Source organism: Brienomyrus brachyistius, unplaced genomic scaffold (assembly GCF_023856365.1).
Source record: "Brienomyrus brachyistius isolate T26 unplaced genomic scaffold, BBRACH_0.4 scaffold59, whole genome shotgun sequence".
Lineage (NCBI taxonomy): Eukaryota > Metazoa > Chordata > Actinopteri > Osteoglossiformes > Mormyridae > Brienomyrus > Brienomyrus brachyistius.
Window position 1 is genome coordinate 1091466 of NW_026042334.1, and position 18912 is coordinate 1110377.

Consider the following 18912-nt stretch of genomic DNA (forward strand, 5'->3'; position numbering starts at 1 on the left):
TGCAAGCAGGAGAGCAGGAGTGCTCCTGAAGGTGTACCGCAACGTGATAAGATTTAGATTGAGATTACAGAGGCCACACAGAGGTGACTGTCTACTCTAATTTACAAAGCTAATGTTTAGACCAGTGGTTTTCAACCTTTTTCGCACCGCCACCCAATTTTTACCAAGGCAGTTCAGTCACGACCCTATCAAGTATAGATTAATGATATCAAGCATGCATTGCACTCTGCAATTTACGTCAATCAATACCTACAGCACAAATCTGATTGGATATACCAATGAATTTTAAATTAAGCATCTGTGGTTTGGCTTCATGTATTGGTTGAGTATTTGCAAGTTTTGGCCTAAGCATTTGCAGACCCAAGACACCTCTGGGTTACAGTGAGTTACAGTGGGATACAGTGGGTTAATTCTAGGATTTGGGGGCTGGGAAATCTGATCGTGGATCAGCATAGGAGCTTGCTGGTTTTAAAATGCTTACATTTCCAACTCTGCCTCGCATCCCTATCAGTACTTGCCTCGACCCAAATTTGGGTTGAGACCCACGGGTTGAGAATCACTGGTTTAGACACTATGGATGCACCTGCAGGAGATTAAAGGCCTTTGCTTATCTTAGCGTGTCAGCATGTCCTCTGTACATGTGTGTCACAGGGGGGGGGTAGCGAGAAATTTTGGGTCCCATGAACACATATCATACTGGGCTCCCAATGCAGACTAATCTAATGATGTTCCCATTTTTGTAGGGCCCTACTCTCTTAGGGGCCCTTGGAAACATCCAGACATCCCCCCACCCCCATACACCGCCCTTGGTATGTCATATATAGCTGGCAAATGACATTCTTGGTTGACATACATATGATTTGACTGTCTAATATTTACCAGGCAGCGATAACGTGTTCCTGCGCAAGCCTGGCCTTCTAATGTGGATAGCTGGATGTCTATTGCACACCTGGGTATGATTTATATACAGAGTTATCATGTAAAAACCAATCAGATTAGCACATGAGATCCAGAGGTTTCCTGAAAGAATTCAATGGAGGCTGCGCTGATAAAGTAATCAATCATGTCCCATGACATTTTTCATGGCATGCTTCACAGATACCAAAGATCCTCCATAAAACAGCAGGGATTCAACCAAAAGTATTCAGTGAACTTATTAACCCACAGAAAAGCAATTTCTTCACCAGTGAGTACTGAATACTCTGGTAAACAGACCAAAATTACACATGTCAGTGAGTACTGAATACTCTGGTAAACAGACCAAAATTACACATGTCAGTGAGTACTCAATACTCTAGTAAGAAGACCAAAATCACGCTCTTGAGTACTCAAAACTGGTAAGAAGACCAAAATCATGCTCTTGAAGTACTCAAAAATGGTAAGCAGACCAAAATCACGCTCTTGAAGTACTCAAAACTGGTAAGCAGACCAAAATCACACTCTTGAGTACTCAAAACTCTGGCAAGCAGACCAAAAGCACATATTTGAATAGCTGATATGCGGGTAAGCAAAATGAGCATCATGCATTTCTGTGACTGCCCTGAAGATCGATTTGCAGCCACATCTGTTACAGATAAGTCAACTGTGAGGCAAACATAGAAACTCGAGTGAGTTCATTTTCAGCGTGCGTGGCACACTTCCATGGTAACAGAAATATTTCAGTGACTTTGGCAGGGTAGTTAATCAATCCCAGTCATATTTATGTGCCACCAGCTGACTTGAATACCTTGTGGATCATTACATTTACGTCATTCACTTTCTGTACCATTTCAGTTCCATTAAAAACTGATTCGGTCTTCCGTTAATTAAGCAGAAATTGGCGCAGTCCGTTCCCCCATGTTAATAAGAGGGATGTGCTCTTTAAGTCATTACTTTCCAATAATAGTTTAATAATTCATTACTAATGACAAATGGATAACTATTAACTGAGGAGAGGACAATATACCATGTTCTACCTGACAAGGGAAAAAAAAAATTAATAGGATCATTAATTTCTCGGAAGTTTGCGATTAATTTACCAGCACTTATTACGCTTTAATTAAAAGGATTAAGCAGAACCGAGGAAATCTAGAATGCCATTCAGTAAACTTAAAGCTGTTCCGAGTTTGGAGTTCAGTCGAGCTTCAACATAATCCTCAAAAAGGGGGTCTCCACTCTTATTAAGCAAGCAAAGAAAATTAATTTAAACACATCCTGAAAAAGCGGAAATCAAAGTGGCATTCCTAGAGGGTAGTAACTCATAGGAATAGGATTTACCTGCTTGCACGCTTCATTAAACTAACCGGAACGTTCTGTTCAACTGGTTTGTTTTAAATTCGGTGCCGTCTGTGTCTAGGACTGGACTGAGATTAAAAGTCGGTCCTTTGAGATGACCCCACAGTATACTTGACTGGTCGGGGGGGGGGGGGGGGGACTGGTGGGTATTCCATACCCATCAGCCTCCCGGGACAATGCCAGTCCAGCACTGTCTGCGTCAAACGAATAAAAATTTGACATGACGTGAATAAACAGAACGTTATCGGAATCCTTTGCACAATCAAACTATGAATACATGAACAGTATTGGCCTGTTTATAGTCTTGACTTGTTTTTGGCTTCGTATGACTGCCATCGCTTTTCTGCCTGTGTGTATCTGTGTCCTATAATGCCTGCAGCAGCCCTCCTGCCAACCTGCTCAGGAGGAACTGCGAGATGGATGGATGGATGGATGGAAAACTTTGTATAAGTATAATAAAACTATAATTAAATAACAGTAATTAGCTGAAACACTAAACCTACCAGGAAATAAAACTGAGGCTGAAATAATAACAAAAATGAAATTACAACAGAAATAATAATAATGATGATAAAAAAAAAACTTTGCTTCCTGCAGGAGCATAACAGGCAAGAATCTTGTTATTTCTATCATTAGTATTATATTCCTAAGAAATGTCATTCCTCGCCCCCCCCCCCCCCCCACTTGATCTAGATTGACTGGTCCTCATTGTGGGATGTTCTGCTGCAGTCCCTTGGATAATCCATCCATACCGGACTGTCCTATGCAGGGTTGTGGAGGTCTGGAGCCCATCCCTGGCGCAGGGCAGAGAGTATCCCCTGGGGTAATCTGTACCCGAAAAGGCCATGGATAGCTTCTGCATGGTGCTGGTTGGGGTGGGGGGGCTAGGATCATGTCGGAAACTCTGTCCCCTTCGACACCCTGTCATCGTCGTATGACTACCCCACACTTGACAAGCGATGCCATGGCTCCCAGACCATTTCAATGAAAAGGCATTTCTCTCCCCATATCTGAGAATATGGCCCTCCATTTCCTCTCACTCTCTCATTCCCCCCCCGGGGGAAGATATGCCTGCATGGTGCTGCAAAGTATACAGAGCCACTGCTCCCGGCACGTAAGTAACCGCTGCAGGACAGATATTTCGTTTCAGGTGTAAACGGTGCTGCCAACGCAGGTATATCAAATCAGAGCGACGGAACGTGAAATCACATGGATTTTCCTGAGCAAAGGATCAATTTTCAGGAAGCATTATTGCTCTGTAATTAAAGTGTGCTGAAATTGAAAATATGCGCATGTGTGAGTAAGGGGTGGGGGAGCGAGAATATCTCAGCAGCAGGGGAAGGTCGGGTGACTGCTGGGATATGCTTAGATCACCTGTTCCTCATCTACAGGTACATGTTTTTTCCTCAGATTGACCCCAGAATGTCCTTCCTGTAATACTGTTTGACCCATTGTTTCTGGCAATCCTGTTCCACCCTCATACAAATAGGATCCTCTACAGCAGAGAATCCCAATTCTGTCCTTGGGGACCTCCAGCCTACCTGTACCAGGTATCTGGGAGCTGGGAGGGAGCAAAAATGTGGACTGTCAACATTTTTGCTTCCTCCCAGCTCCCAGCTTACCTGTACCAGGTATCTGGGAGCTGGGAGGGAGCAAAAATGTGAACTGTCTGGGAGTCCACCAGGACCGGGTCGGGAAACACTGTGTTACGGCATGAAGATAAGGAACGCTGATGTGTCACGTCCCGGCGTCACACACTAAAGGAGTGTCGGAGTGTGCCTGTGAGTTTGCCTGCTCTCAAATTCTTTCAGTGCGAATATGAGCAACAGAATGTGAGGTTTATAGTAGGATTATCAGAAATGTTTCACACCTGCAAAAACATTTGCCTCTTGTCTGCCTGCGTGTGAATTACACGGAGTCAAAACCCGCCAAACACCACCAATGGGGGGGAAGGGGCTTTAAGAACCCACAGGTGCCCGGGATTACTATTTACTGTAAGATACTGCCTGAATTACCCCCAAGGGAAACATGTCAAATTAGCAGGTGACAGACAAACGCAGGATAATCCCAGTCACTGTGGGCCACGCCTCCTTTGTCTCAACACCACCCCTCATGCTTTTCATTCCTGCATCTGTCCTGTCAATCAGACCTCTAGAGACAGCCTAATTGGTCACGGTCAGCCTAGAACCCTCCCCCTACCCTCCACTCCATCAAGGGGTTTGGATATGGCTTTGATGCCCCTGGCATCCTGTTGCTCTCTTCCCGGTAAAGTGCCACATCCCTCCACCACCCCTCCACCCGCCCCTAGGCTGCATGTGGACCAGCTACCCCCGCTCACCACCTGTTTTAAGAGCCATTGACAGGTGACTCCATCCCCATTATCCCTGAGAGGAACAGAGGAGGTAAGCCGAGTAGGCGATCAAATCTCCGTCAGCTTCAAATATAGGCTCCTCTCCTGTTTTGAACACCTCTCACCTGCGGATAAGGTTAAGCACAATACCGTCCACGGTGCCCAGCACAAAGGAAGCAATAAGGAGGGGTGTATTTATTAGTGTCTTTAAGGCCAAGGCGTGTGCAGAAAGGACAAGTTCCCTAGATTCACAAGCCCCTCTTCTCCATGTGTCAAAGTAAAGATATGTGGATCTAAAGCTCTTTAAATCCCCATTACCTTGTCATTCCATTCGGCACCAGGCATGTTGCCACGTCCTACTATTTATGTCTGCATCCTTGGGGTAATCATTGTCTTTATAGATTTGCTCCGTACCTGGAGCCATTCATTTTTAATTGAAGGATCTCCGCTGTACCCATCAGCTGTCTTTTTTGCCTTCCTGTGTTATTCCCTCCCCCTTAACTACCCCTTATCTTTCTACTTTATTGATTCAGAGCTGCAACAAATGACGAGCCCGTTAAGGAAATGAAGGGGAGGTGGAATTCCGAGCACGGTACGACCACGGAGAAAAACACCGCGGTGAGAGTCTCTCACCGCGGTGATATGTCTCCATCTTGCCAAAGCGAGCAGCCACGAGCACCGCGACAGTCTGACGGCTCCGTGAAAAGTTTGTATAATGAATTTATTTCAAAGCCTGCGGCTCATAGGTAATAGCATGTCTTGGGATCTTCAATAAATGATACTGGAAGTGGAGGGAAGGAAGATCTTTGTTAACCAACCGAAAGCCCCTCATGATTTATTTAACCTGAATTGGAGTGCTGTAGCTATTTGCCGCTAAGATCCGCATAGACAAGGGCGTACTGAGCCGAAGGGGAGAATGATGACAGCGTTTTTGCATGGCTGGAGCTTTTTAGTTAAACTACGTCATGGCCGGCTGTTTCTGTAAACAACGTAGCTGGCTGTGCACTGCGGTTTTGGGTGTCCTTTCCGATGTGTTTGTCGACGGTGACGGCTGGGAGGTTTCGAAGCGACCTGGGCCACAGCTGAATCCGGCATGTGGACCATTAAGGGGGAGGGGGGTAGCAAGGAAAATGGACGATGCAAAGGGATATTCTGAAGCTATCAAAACGATTTTAATCCTGGTCCTTTGCTCAAAGCTCCCCAGAGTAGCCAGCATTGTGTCCACCCACAGCCATGCAGGGATTCCTGGCATTCAAAAACACACGAGACATGTAATGCTGGCCTGAACCTGTCCAGTGTCGATGCCAGGACAAATGTGATTGGCCGGGCCCAGGTGGGGGAGAGGGGCTTATAGTGGTAGCATTACCAGTTACCATGAAATGAATGGCGATGGTGCTGTGGATCAGGGGAGGGGGTGGATAAGCCTTGGGGGGTGGGGGGGGGCACAGGTGGTCAAGGCGCTGACAGAGTCTAGGATGGGGAGACCGGGCAGACATCAATGAAGTGTGTGTGTGGGGGGAGGGGAGCAGAGTGCCTGGGGGGCCAGTGGCGGGGCCCAGAGTCCCGCGGGGAGGGGGGGTTACGGACGTTGCAGACAGATGTGCCTGTCAGGATACGGGCTTCAGAGTGAGTGACAAGCACTGGAACCTGCAGGGAGTGAGTGCTCATCCCCGCCACATCGGCCGCATGCCACCCACACGTCCGTCAGACTCCTCCCTGATTACCCAGCACGACAGGAGCACTGGGGCCTGCATGGTCCACACGCAGACTGAAGTTACAGACAGACACCACTAGGGGGAGACAGAAGTACAATTTAGCCTAGCTAACTGCACTCGACAAGCCAAATACTGAGCACTTCACAGATACTATTAACTTATTTGACAGCAGATTGCTATGTAAATAACACGCAGTATGAGGTGCTGGTTCAGTAGTTCAAAGTCAATTTTAATTTCCTTTGCCAAATGCAAGATAAAAATACACTTTACTGATTAACCACGTAGCTGTGCTCCTCTAGCAGTTTTGATTCTTTGAAATAAGAATATTATACTTCACTTGTATTCTTGTGTACTATAGGTAATGTATAGAGGCGCCACACAATATAATCAGGTGTCTTGATTGATCAAAAAGGGGACATACGATGACTCAATGGCTGCCGTGGATATGGAAGGAGGAGAAGGTCAAGATCAAGTTCACATTCCCACCACTGGTACCCTGGGGTTTTCCTGGCATAGTCCTAGCTACAGTATGTGAGCTAACAACATAGTAATAACTCAAGTCTGTGAGCTAATGTCCTAGTACTATTTAAAGTCTGTGAGCTAACTTCCTAGTACTGGCTAAAGGCTGTGAGCTAATGTCGTAGTACTAGCTAAAGTCTGTGAGCTAACTTCCTAGTACTGGTTAAAGGCTGTGAGCTAATGTCCTTGTACTGGCTAAAGGCTGTGAGCTAATGTCCTTGTACTGGCTAAAGGCTGTAAATTAATGTCCTAGTACTAGCTAAAGTCTGTGAGCTAACGTCCTTGTACTGGCTAAAGGCTGTGAGTTAATGTCCTAGTACTAGCTGAAGGCTGTGAGTTAATGTCCTACTACTAGCTAAAGGCTGTGAGTTAATGTCCTAGTACTAGCTAAAGGCTGTGAGCTAACGTCCTTGTACTGGCTAAAGGCTGTGAGCTAACGTCCTTGTACTGGCTAAAGGCTGTGAGTTAATTTCCTAGTACTAGCTAAAGTCTGTGAGCTAACGTTCTTGTACTGGCTAAAGGCTGTGAGCTAACGTTCTTGTACTGGCTAAAGACTGTGAGTTAATGTCCTAGTACTAGCTAAAGTCTGTGAGCTAACATCATAGTACTACCTAAGGTCTGTGAGCTATAGTCCAAGTACAGGCCAATGTCTGTGAGCTAATGTCAAAATACCTACGGAAGAGACTTTGTTAGTAATGAAAACAGTCAGGGTGTGGAGTGTAGCAATGATTGTCCCAGCAGCCAGGCTGCTGGAGCTGGAGGTGAATTTTCCATAAAGGTGAAGCATGGAAAACATTGAGCTCGCTAAGCCGATCTGACAGCCGGGCAGTACAGAGGGATGTCCCAACAAAATGTCAACCCCCCCCCCCCCACGGCCGGCACCTCTGACTGCTATTTATCACAGGCCAGAAGACGAGCTCTACTGGGTCCATGATCAAGACGGGGCCAACGTGGCCACTGGGCCACTCTAGTGACCCAGAACTCTATGAGAGACACAGATGTTCCGGTAGGGTACTGGCGGGCTGGATCGCTGCCAGAGAGCTCCGGCACCTGCTTGATTCAATGTAGGATTTTCGATTTTGGGGAGGGGGGCTGTCTGGTTATACCGTGCCAACCTGGATAGACCTTTCCAGCTCAAGTCACAAATTCACTCCAATCCCCTGCTTTCCTCAAACCAGAATCAGTGTACGCCAAGCCCCCCCCCCACTCCATTCGCTCTTTATCTTCCTCTCTCTCTCTTTCATGTTTCCTCCTCATTGTAAAGGCTCACAGGAGGAGTACAGATAAGTAACACAGCATCTAATTGCCTGTGCTTTGCGAATGCAAATCTCGATGCTCTTACACACACACACACACACACACACACACAACAAACAGAGCACACACAATAAACGAGAGAACAGACGCTTGTATGAGACAGCAATCACACAAAGGCACAGCGACGAGCACACACAGACACACACCCACCTTCCCGTCTCTCCAAATCCAACTACGTGTGCCAATGTTATTTTAGTTTTCATGTTTTCAATTCAGTTTTTTTTGTTATATTATTTTTTTTTTGTTTTAGTTTCTGGCTAATTTTAATGCACTTTTTTTCATTTTTAGATCCATTTCAGTTTTATTGTACCATTAGTTAAATTATGTATTTTTCATTTTGTAATACATGCATTTTTTTGGTTACTATGCACCTATCTGCAAACACTTATCCTGGTAAAGGGGGGGGGGGGGGTAATGGTAATGAGATTGGAGCATATCCCTGGATGGCATGCCAGGCTATAGCAGGGCATTCACCAGTTAGTCTAAATGCATGTCTTTGGGGGGGGGGGGGGGGGGGGGGACTGGAGCATCCAAAGGAAACCCTGTCCAACACAGGGAGACAGGGAGCAAACACCACGCAAACCCAGAACGGAGGCGGGATTTGATCCTGCAACCCTGGAGCTGGGAGGCCATAGAGCTGAATAAATCTGTTGGCTCCATGGTGATGCAGGCTATAATGAAATCTGTGCATTTCAAACTGGAGAGTGTGCTTTGGAATCTGTTGGCTCCATGGTGATGCAGGCTATAATGAAATCTGTGCATTTCAAACTGGAGAGTGTGCTTTGGAATCTGTGGGATCCATGGTGATGCAGGCTATAATGAAAGCTGTGCATTTCAAACTGGAGAGTGTGCTTTGGAATCTCTGGGATCCATCTCTTTCAGCTAGATGGCACATCTGGCCAAAATAAGAAAAACAACCTTGGGATCATCAATCTTTGCATTTTGCATTAATGTCAGTTCTCGCCATAGCTTACATATAGTTTTTAATTAATGCAATTAAGTTTCATTTTAGTTTACTGTAACTATAATGATCTTGACGTACAACAGAAGCAGGAAATGCACACCAACACAGACACTCACAGGGAAAACCTGCACACGTTTCAATTCTTATCCAACCATGTCCACTTCTCTTCTCTTGGACCTGGGACCATCCCTCTCAGAGCATCTACAGTTCAGGGGGTCACAGATATGGAGCTGCTCTGGGATGAGGGTCCATCATCCTGCCATCTCAGCAAATGAGCAAGTGATTAGGCGCATTAATCGCCCTGGCCAGGAATCACACGGTGTCCATCTTGCACGAATCTGCCACTCATTCAATGCTTGTCTGATCAGATTTTTCATAGCCCATTATGCCAGACAAGGTGATCTCACAGCACAAAGACATGAGCACAAATCAGAACACAAATTAAAACACCCCCCACTCTCATCTTAACGCCCGCCAAAGATCTCTCTCTTGTGACATAAGGACACAGGCGAGGAGCTGATTAAAAGTAAACGTTCTAAAGTCATGACCTTTATGAGTCTTGGCCGTCACATGAAATCAACCTAATTTGACTTGACAGATGAGGAAGAACAACAAAATAAACTTAAATTCTCCCCGGAGCGCTAGCATGTCTCACTTAGTCAAAATAATGAGACTCTGATGGACATTTCAGTCTATATAACTAAATTGCTCATTAATTCACCTCGCATTTCTTCATCCCTGACAGACCTTTATGGCTGCATTAATGCCGGCAGATTGATCATAAAACCGGTCGCTCACAGTTCATGGAAAACTTTACGGTAATGGGGGTTTGAAAACGCGGAGCCGCGCCTGCGGCGGTCAACTGGATGGCTGGGAGTGAAAACACCGGCAATGGGATGGAGAGCTGCTTGATGTCACTGCGTAACGGGATTAAGGCTATGGAGTGAAGAAAAAGGCAAAATGCACAAAAGCAAGCTCTTAAACAGAATTACGTGTCATCTGTGCCCCCATACTAATCTTACGGGCCTGACGCGGCGCCTCTTGTTGACACAAACACACCCCGACTGGATCACATTCTCATTTCCCTGTCTCACCTCTGCAATGGGTTTATCTGCAGGACAAAAAAGATACGGAGAACAAAGAAAGGAAATGAAAGGTGACCATCCCCACTGCATGCTCACCCTTCTACATGTTCTCAGTTTATATTACATTTTATTTATTTAGCAGAATTTTTACCCAAAGCAACATATGGAGGTGGGCGGATAGGGTCAGACTGTCCCGCAGGTTATTGGGGGCTAAGGGCCTTGCTCAGGAGTCCAATGGTGAAACCACTCTGCTGATCATGGGATATGAACCAGTAACCTACTGATTATGATCGCAGCATCCTAAGCCGCTGAGCCACACACTGGTCTCAAACAATAAACGCGGTACCATTGCATCCATTCTCGTGAGTTTGTGTCTGAACTCCCCTCCAATGGGTCGTCCAAGGAGGTCCAGCTCGAAGTGACGAAAATGGTGATCTGGGTGGGAAGCCTGGCGTATCCGAGTGTGCCATACCGAACCAGAAGGCGGCACACCGCCCACTCCCCCCCCGACCACCTAATTTCGGTGGGCGGAAGAGGCTGAACTGACTTCTTAATGGATCCTTAACTTTAATTTGACTCAGCTTAATGAGAAGTCAATTTGTTTCCAGGCAGGTTTTTTACTGAGATCTAATGCACTGGTAATTAAGATGACCTCGTTACTGCCTAATTAACAAAAAATATCAACCAAAAATGCAAGTCTCTGGTGTTTACTCGAATTCCCTCCAGTCAGAAAAGGGCTTTTTTTCTCTCCTCGTGTCTCAGCATTGGTCGTTTGATCGGCATGGATGCCATAACCAATCTGGTGTTAGATGTATTTTATATTATAAGCTATATAGATACTTTTCATGTTTACTTTATTAAGCGGGGGCTTTTATACAAAGTGGTGTACACTGGAGAGAGCAGGGTCATACAGTCCCTAGAGCAACTGAGGACTAAGGGTCTTGCTTAGGGATCCAACAGCAAAATTACCCTGCTGACGATGGGATTTGAACCAACAGCCTCCTGATCACGGGCACTGTGTCCTAATCCACACATAGATGGTACCATTGAAATCACAATAACTGATGATGTACATAGATGACTCTCTGTTAACTGTGCTGTAAAAGAGACAATTGACGATATGGTGGAGAGAGACAGGACAGTGGTGTCAAGATGGAGAGAGAGGATAGTGGTATGAAAGCGGAGAGAGACAGTGGTTTGGAGGGAGAAATGGGACAGTGGTTTGGAGGAAAGATAGAGAGGAGAGTAGCTTGGAGGGAAAATAGAGAGGAGAGTTTTTTGAAGGGAAAGACAGGACAGTGGTTTGGAGGGAGGAAAGAGAGGACAGTGGTATCAAGGTAGAGAGAGACGGGACAGTGGTTTGGAGGGAGAGAGAAAGGACAGTAATGTCAAGGCGGAGAGAGACTGGAGAGTGGTGTCAAGGTAAGGAGAGAAAGAACAGTGGTTCAGAGAGAGAGCGAGGAAGTGATTTCAGGGGAGAGAGAGAGGACAGTGGCTTAGAGGGAGAGAGAGAGGACAGTGGCTTAGAGGGAGAGAGAGAGGACATTGGCTTAGAGGGAGAGAGAGAGGACAGTGGCTTAGAGGGAGAGAGAGAGGACAGTGGCTTAGAGGCAGAGAGAGAGGACAGTGGCTTAGAGGCAGAGAGAGAGGACAGTGGCTTAGAGGGACAGAGAGAGGACAGTGGCTTAGAGGGAGAGAGAGAGGACAGTGGCTTAGAGGGAGAGAGAGAGGACAGTGGCTTAGAGGGAGAGAGAGAGGACAGTGGCTTAGAGGGAGAGAGAGAGGACAGTGGCTTAGAGGGAGAGAGAGAGGACATTGGCTTAGAGGCAGAGAGAGAGGACAGTGGCTTAGAGGGACAGAGAGAGGACAGTGGCTTAGAGGGAGAGAGAGAGGACATTGGCTTAGAGGGAGAGAGAGAGGACATTGGCTTAGAGGGAGAGAGAGAGGACAGTGGCTTAGAGGGAGAGAGAGAGGACAGTGGCTTAGAGGGATAGAGAGAGGACAGTGGCTTAGAGGGAGAGAGAGAGGACAGTGGCTTAGAGGGAGAGAGAGAGGACAGTGGCTTAGAGGAACAGAAAGAGGACAGTGGCTTAGAGGGAGAGAGAGAGGACAGTGGCTTAGAGGGAGAGAGAGAGGACAGTGGCTTAGAGGAACAGAAAGAGGACAGTGGCTTAGAGGGAGAGAGAGAGGACAGTGGCTTAGAGGGAGAGAGAGAGGACAGTGGCTTAGAGGGAGAGAGAGAGGACAGTGGCTTAGAGGAACAGAAAGAGGACAGTGGCTTAGAGGGAGAGAGAGAGGACAGTGGCTTAGAGGGAGAGAGAGAGGACAGTGGCTTAGAGGGAGAGAGAGAGGACAGTGGCTTAGAGGGAGAGAGAGAGGACATTGGCTTAGAGGCAGAGAGAGAGGACAGTGGCTTAGAGGGACAGAGAGAGGACAGTTGTTTTATAGGGAAGGAACAAGTGAGTGTGGCAGATATGGAACTACGGTGTTGTCGCTCTGGATTTGTGTCAAAAGGTAGGAGTGGGAATCTCCCTGAGCGATCTCGCAGCCCCGGGGCTAATCTCGACACGGTTAGCGGCACCTCTGGGGGCAGCGCTCTGACTCTGGGGCATTTCATCACCACACGCCGGCACTGCCAGTGCTGCAGGACTCGGCCGGCAACCCCAGATTGGCACGCTGATGACACCGACTCCATGTTTAATATTCTGGCGTACAGAATATCTCAAAAAGAGGCTGCCCCGCCCCCCCCGACCACAAAACACAGCTCCCTGTGGCACTCTCCTCGCACCACGTACAAATAGGGCTGGCTCTCCGGAGAGAGACAGGTGGCACTGTAGCTAGGGCCTATGTGCCACCAGTTGCCGTGGCACTGCCTCATTAGCAACCCGCACCAGGGAGACTCCCCCCCACACCATGGCCTGATTAACGGTATCATTGACTCTGACCTTCCCGTGACTACGGCCAAAGGCAGGAATAATTAACTCCTGAGCCAAATCAGTGGGTGTCACCCAGGCGGCCTCTATGCGTCGCTCAGACAGATCTGTCTTCGCTTAGGCATGTGACTCGCCCGCGTCCGGTGACAGACAGCCCTGGGGACGCCGCGGGGACGCCGCCGGGCCGCTAGACTCTGTCCGAGACATCACAGGTGTGGGTCAATGCCTTATGAAAGCTTTGAAGCTCAGTACAGACGAAACAAGGGCAAGCATGCACAGAGGTGAATGGAGTCAATGAAAACAGAATAGGCCTATCAACAGGACTTTGGTGGGAACTGTCAGGACTTGACTGGGAAGCGTTATTTCAGCTTAAAAGGCTGCTCAGCGTTATACACAAAGGGAGTCTGCCTGCTTCTGAAAAGGAAAATAAAAACATGGTTTTGTAAAGGGTACTATTATTACTTTTCCAGCACGCCCCCTCCAGGTAAGCATAACAACGCGTCTGACTGTGTCTTCTTTTCATTCCGCTGCACGTCAGAGGCGGTATAATCCCTGCTGTGATGGTTGCCCGCCTTACTTGCACGGGGAAGGGGCATCACGCAGCTCTCGAGTGGGGCAGGAGGAAGCGGCGCCCCCTGTGGGGTGGGGTAATTGGAAGTTTTGTAAAGGGAAGTGGAAGCGGTTATCAGCATGCGCTCCCAAGTCCTGCCTGACGGGCACGTGTTTAATAGAAGAATGAAAATCCCCATTTATTCTCGAATCCCCCTCCCCCCCCCCAAAAGAAAACAGACCGTGTGGACCGCTGATAATCCACACCCACTCAGCCATGGAAAAGCAGGTAAAGAAAGGGAGAGTGGACAAAAAGAAGGAGAGAGAGAAATGGCTGTCTTACGGAGCCCACAACCTGTCATAGTTCATTAGTCTACGGAAACAGGAGGATCCGGCTGGGCTTCGGCTTTGTACGCGGCTATTTTTCTCTCTGTCGTCATGTGACCACCCTGTGGCTGGAAATGACAGATTCTGCGCTGCTTCTTCACATCTCTGTAAGACGTCCATCAGTGCCAAACATGGCATTATAACATCTGCAATGGACATCGGCCCTCGCTGTCTAGCCACTGCGACCAGGAGGCACTGCCACGGACCCTGCGTAACCCAGACACACAAAGAATCCAAGAGTTAAAGAGCTGCCGTTACTTCGAGATCCATATGGGCCATTTTTTTCCCCCTGGCTGACTTAAAATCCGGGAACGGATGCACACTTCTAGATCATCTGTGGTGATTGCTGTCTGCCACCAAAAAGGAGAAAACCTGGGTACTAGAGACCGGTATCATTGGTATCATGTAAATCGACCCAGCATCTGCAGTGCCTCCACGCAGTGTCCTCCATTGTTCATTTTCATGCCCACTGTATGGATTTATTACAGGTCAAAGGCAATGTACAGAAAGATGCAGGTTTATAAAAAAAAAAAAAACACTCCACTATTTACCTTGACTTCGGAGTCTCCAGCCCCCAGGGCTTCAGGCTCCACCGCGTTCATCACGCCGTTATTTGGAAAGGTACCTTCCTCCTCGCCCAGTCTAAATATCAAGCCACTTTCTAAATGAAACCTCACAGGCCTCTGATCTGCGCAGGCCCTTCAGAGCTGCTCCCGCCTCAGCAGTGTAGCCCGTGCGTCTGGACGGAGGGCACGGCCTTACCCTGGTACCTCAGCAGGAAGGAGCCGGGCTGAGGCCGTTGCTCGCTCCGGAAGCGGATGGCGATGTGGTTGCTCTGGCTGCGCACCACCAGCCCTTTCATCAGGATGGACTCGTTGGCCAACACCAAGGGCTCCCGGCAGCCCAGGTCCTCCAGTGTCACCATCTCACCCTCCAGCAGGCTCACATTCAACACCTGCATGTAAGGGACAGTGAATGTCAGGTAAAAAGAGGTAATAACAAAGACAGGTTATGACGTACCAGGACAGGAAAGATCACACCCTGTTAGATCAAGATGGACCAGACCAGACCAAAGACCAACTAAGCCTAAGGATCAGAACAGGCTGTGTAGGACCAAGAATGTTCAAGTAAGGCCAGCTCAAACCATGTCCAAAGAGACAAGGATCAGCCAGACCAGGAGGATCAAGGATCAACCAGACCATGTGATTCACGGATCAGCCAGACCAGGCGGTTCAAGGATCAGCCAGACCAGGTGGTTCAACGATCAGCCAGACCAGGTGGTTCAACGATCAGCCAGACTAGGCAATTCAAGGATCAACCGGACCAGGCGGTTCAAGGATCAGCCAGACCAGGCGGTTCACAGATCAGCCAGACCAGGCGGTTTATGGATCAACCAGACCAGGCGGTTCAAGGATCAGCCAGACCAGGCGATTCACAGATCAGCCAGATCAGGTGGGTCAAGGATCAACCGGATCAGGCGGCTCAAGGATCAGCCACACCAGGGCACCCTGCATCACTTTCCGCACAACCTGATATAATAGCCGGGTAAAATAATCTGTTCCAGCAGAAAGCCTTGCTTCTATTTTCAACCCCAAAGACATCTCGACCACTCCATAGCTATCCGTCTCTGTCTCCCACCAGGTGCTGGGTACAGGCTCACGCTGCTCAGATGATTGAGGAGGTATCTGCGGCCAGCCCGCATGCCGATCTGTAAGCACCCACCCCGTCAGCCACAACACCCCCCTCCCCCCGCGCTGCTGCAGCACCGATCGCTGGTCCAGGGGAAACAGGGGCGGCAAGCAGTTCGGTTTCACTGCCCTCCAACCACGTGCCGCCACAGCTCAGCACTCGTGTGAGATTAATCTGGTTACACCTCACGCTGTGTTGCTAACGCTGTGTTCTCCAGTCACGTGTTCCCCCCCACCACATGTCCCATTTACAGATTGCTGGTACATTTTGGGAGGAGGGTAATTTAAGAAAGAAAGTCTGTAAGCCTGCTCAGTTGGCCTCCGTTGTTAAAAAGGACTGAAAGAGACTAATGGTTCAGCACACTGCTGCCCATGTTCAGACTGTTTATTCTGTCTGTCGCCTCTCTATTACACCTGCACTTCATCCGGCACGCCGGCTTAACAGAAAGAGCTTTCCACAGAATTTTAACTGCCTCTGACCAGTTAGATCACTTAGAGAGATAGAGACGCCGGTAAGGAATAAAGAGAAATATTGGTAACACTTTACTTAAAGCAGTCACAAAAATACATTATACATACCTTCATAATGTATAATGGTGCATTCATAAAGTATTATAAACATAGGTATTATAATGAAGCTCTCATTGGTAATGTGCTATAAATACCTTCATAATACATTATAATGGTCAATATAAGAATTCAGGATGGTTTGCATTAGGAAGGTATTAATAGTGAAATATAGATGAGAGCTTCATAGAGCATTCATAATGCATAATAAACATGGCTATAATGTGTTATACCTTTTTATAAATAGTTATAGCTGTGTTTTTAATTCTTCATGAATGCATTACAATGCATCATGATGACTGCTTTGATTGCTATCGTATAGTGACAGGGAAGTGAAATGATTAAGGTGCTGCAAATCTTCCAAGTCAACAGTACTTCATTACAGGTCTGTAATGAATACCGATTAGGGAGCAGAATGAGTAAATGTTCTTAAAGGGATTGTGAATGAAGATAACGGGTCCTTTAAAGGGGAGTATGGGCCTGGAAAGTCTATGAGCACACCTGGGTCAGCTTGCTGCTATGGAGACAGCAGCTTCACTCTGATCTTCATTGACGGCCCGCTGGCCACACATTGGGCCGGACACATCAAAGATCATAGAGCAGAAAGGGGCGTTAAGAGCACATTAAGCTCGGAGGAGCAGCAAGAGGGTTAGTGGAATCGTCGGTTTAAGAAGTATCGCCATTGATGGGGTCGCGGGGGTTCCAACCCGACTGGTGACACAGCACCGCTTTAACCAGAAGATGACCTTCACGGCCCACTGCTCTACTGCAGGCTGGCCTCGTGACATCGATCTTCTGCTCACCTCGCCCACATTCATTCAATGCTCCACGCATGATTATGCCAATAAGATCGTTCCTTTACCCCATCACCCTGTACTGGATGAGAGCTTGGAAGAGAGATGGGTACTCCCCCTTTTACAGAGAAACAAAAATAAAATGTGAGTGGTCTGTTAAGGAAAGTCACGTGATGCAGCTACTGCAACAAAGTTTCACAATGAGGTTCATAAAAAAGGATGGTCCCATTGCTGGTATGTGAGCTAGGAGCTCGGAGTTCTTCACCGGGGCCGATTCCTCAAAGGTAATGAAAGTGTCTCCCGTCTGGCAGTGGCAAATTAAAATGGCCGACAGCATGACCTAAACGATCAGCGGGTGGGACGGTGACATAATAGAAGCAGGAAATGCTGCGTGTCTGTCACAAGGCTTGGGGAGGGACTGGGGAGGGGGCATTCCTCAGAGCAGAGCGGTGACTGTTTTTCTTCTGGAGATGCCCAGATTGTTTCCTAAAACTCTCACTCTCCCTTTTACCCATAATGCATCACGGACAGCCAGCTCTCCGCATGAACCTTATACTAGGCCGTGTCGACAAACAACAGTATTGTGGCCCTTGGTGAATCAAAGAAAGGGAGATCAATCTTGTCAGAGCTACCAGCCCCTATAAATAATATCTAAGGTGAGACATGTAACAAACTACAGGGTCTTTGGAATAGGAAGAGCTAAATCATCACATATCACCCGATGATTATAACAGCTTAATTAAAAGCTTTTAACCATCACGCTGTGGTTGGAATATGCTTAATGAGCTGATGGTAAACTCTGGGTATCCGAAATACCATCATCTAGATTACGTGCATTAACGAAGTTTAAAATTTCCATGCAATAAAACTTGTGATCCCATATATTTGTCTCCCTTTTATAAAATTCTGCGCTACGTACGATAATGTAATTAAGTGGTTGTGACGGATGAAGTTCCTTCCCTACATGATCCCACATTTAATTCCCCGTATGTTAAATTTCAGTAGACTTTACAATACAATCATTGTATTATTATAATTTTTTTTGTGCCCGACTGATGTTGTGACATTCCAGTCATTACAGCAAGCTGCTCTGCAGGGGGAATGAAAACTCAATCAGGAGACAATGTAAGGGACCTCAGAAATGTCCTTCAAGTGGGGTGGGGTAGGGGGGGAGGATTTTCCCTAACTGATAGGCTCTAACTGCCGATGACATGGCTTGGCATTATGCTTCCTTGGGGGGCGCCAGCATCATTTAGGAAGAGCCGCGTGACGGAATGTTGCCCTCAGACAGAGGGCTGTGGCAGCGGACGTCTCTAATCTAGATGCCCATGAGCCCTGGGGAATGCATCCCTAAACCCTTTTGTGAGGAAGCAGCTCCCAAGTTATGGAGGGAGCTGGCTGGGCGCTGCATTCACTTTTTAAATCTCTCCAAATCTTTTCTTTCAAGGACAAAGGGGAAGAAATGACTTGGGTGACTCTCGCCCACCCCCCTTCCAGCCAGCATTTGATGCTGCCATTGCCAGCTCAACTGTTATTATGCACGTTTCTGAGATAAAACCAGCATCTTTATGACTCTCCTCTAACCTCACACACGTCTGTCATGCAAAGTACAAGTCAGTTCCAATAGGTGCCTGACAGAATGGGCAGTGGCGTCCTGGCACTCCGGGAGGCAGACATTAAATGTACGGCAGTGTGCAATAACCTGAGCATAGCATAAAGGTCAGCTTGGTTTCTGACTTTGAGAAATATGTGGTATTTATGTGTGTGCGT

General features: G+C 47.5%; 1 protein-coding gene across 1 annotated transcript in view; it reads right to left on the reverse strand.

Annotated features, from left to right (window-relative positions):
* LOC125725022 (seizure protein 6 homolog) overlaps positions 1-18912 on the reverse strand; it is a 164878-nt gene that overhangs the window by 34474 nt on the left and 111492 nt on the right. The window contains 1 exon segment of the mRNA XM_049001561.1: positions 14856-15048. Coding sequence (XP_048857518.1) covers positions 14856-15048 — 193 coding nt within the window.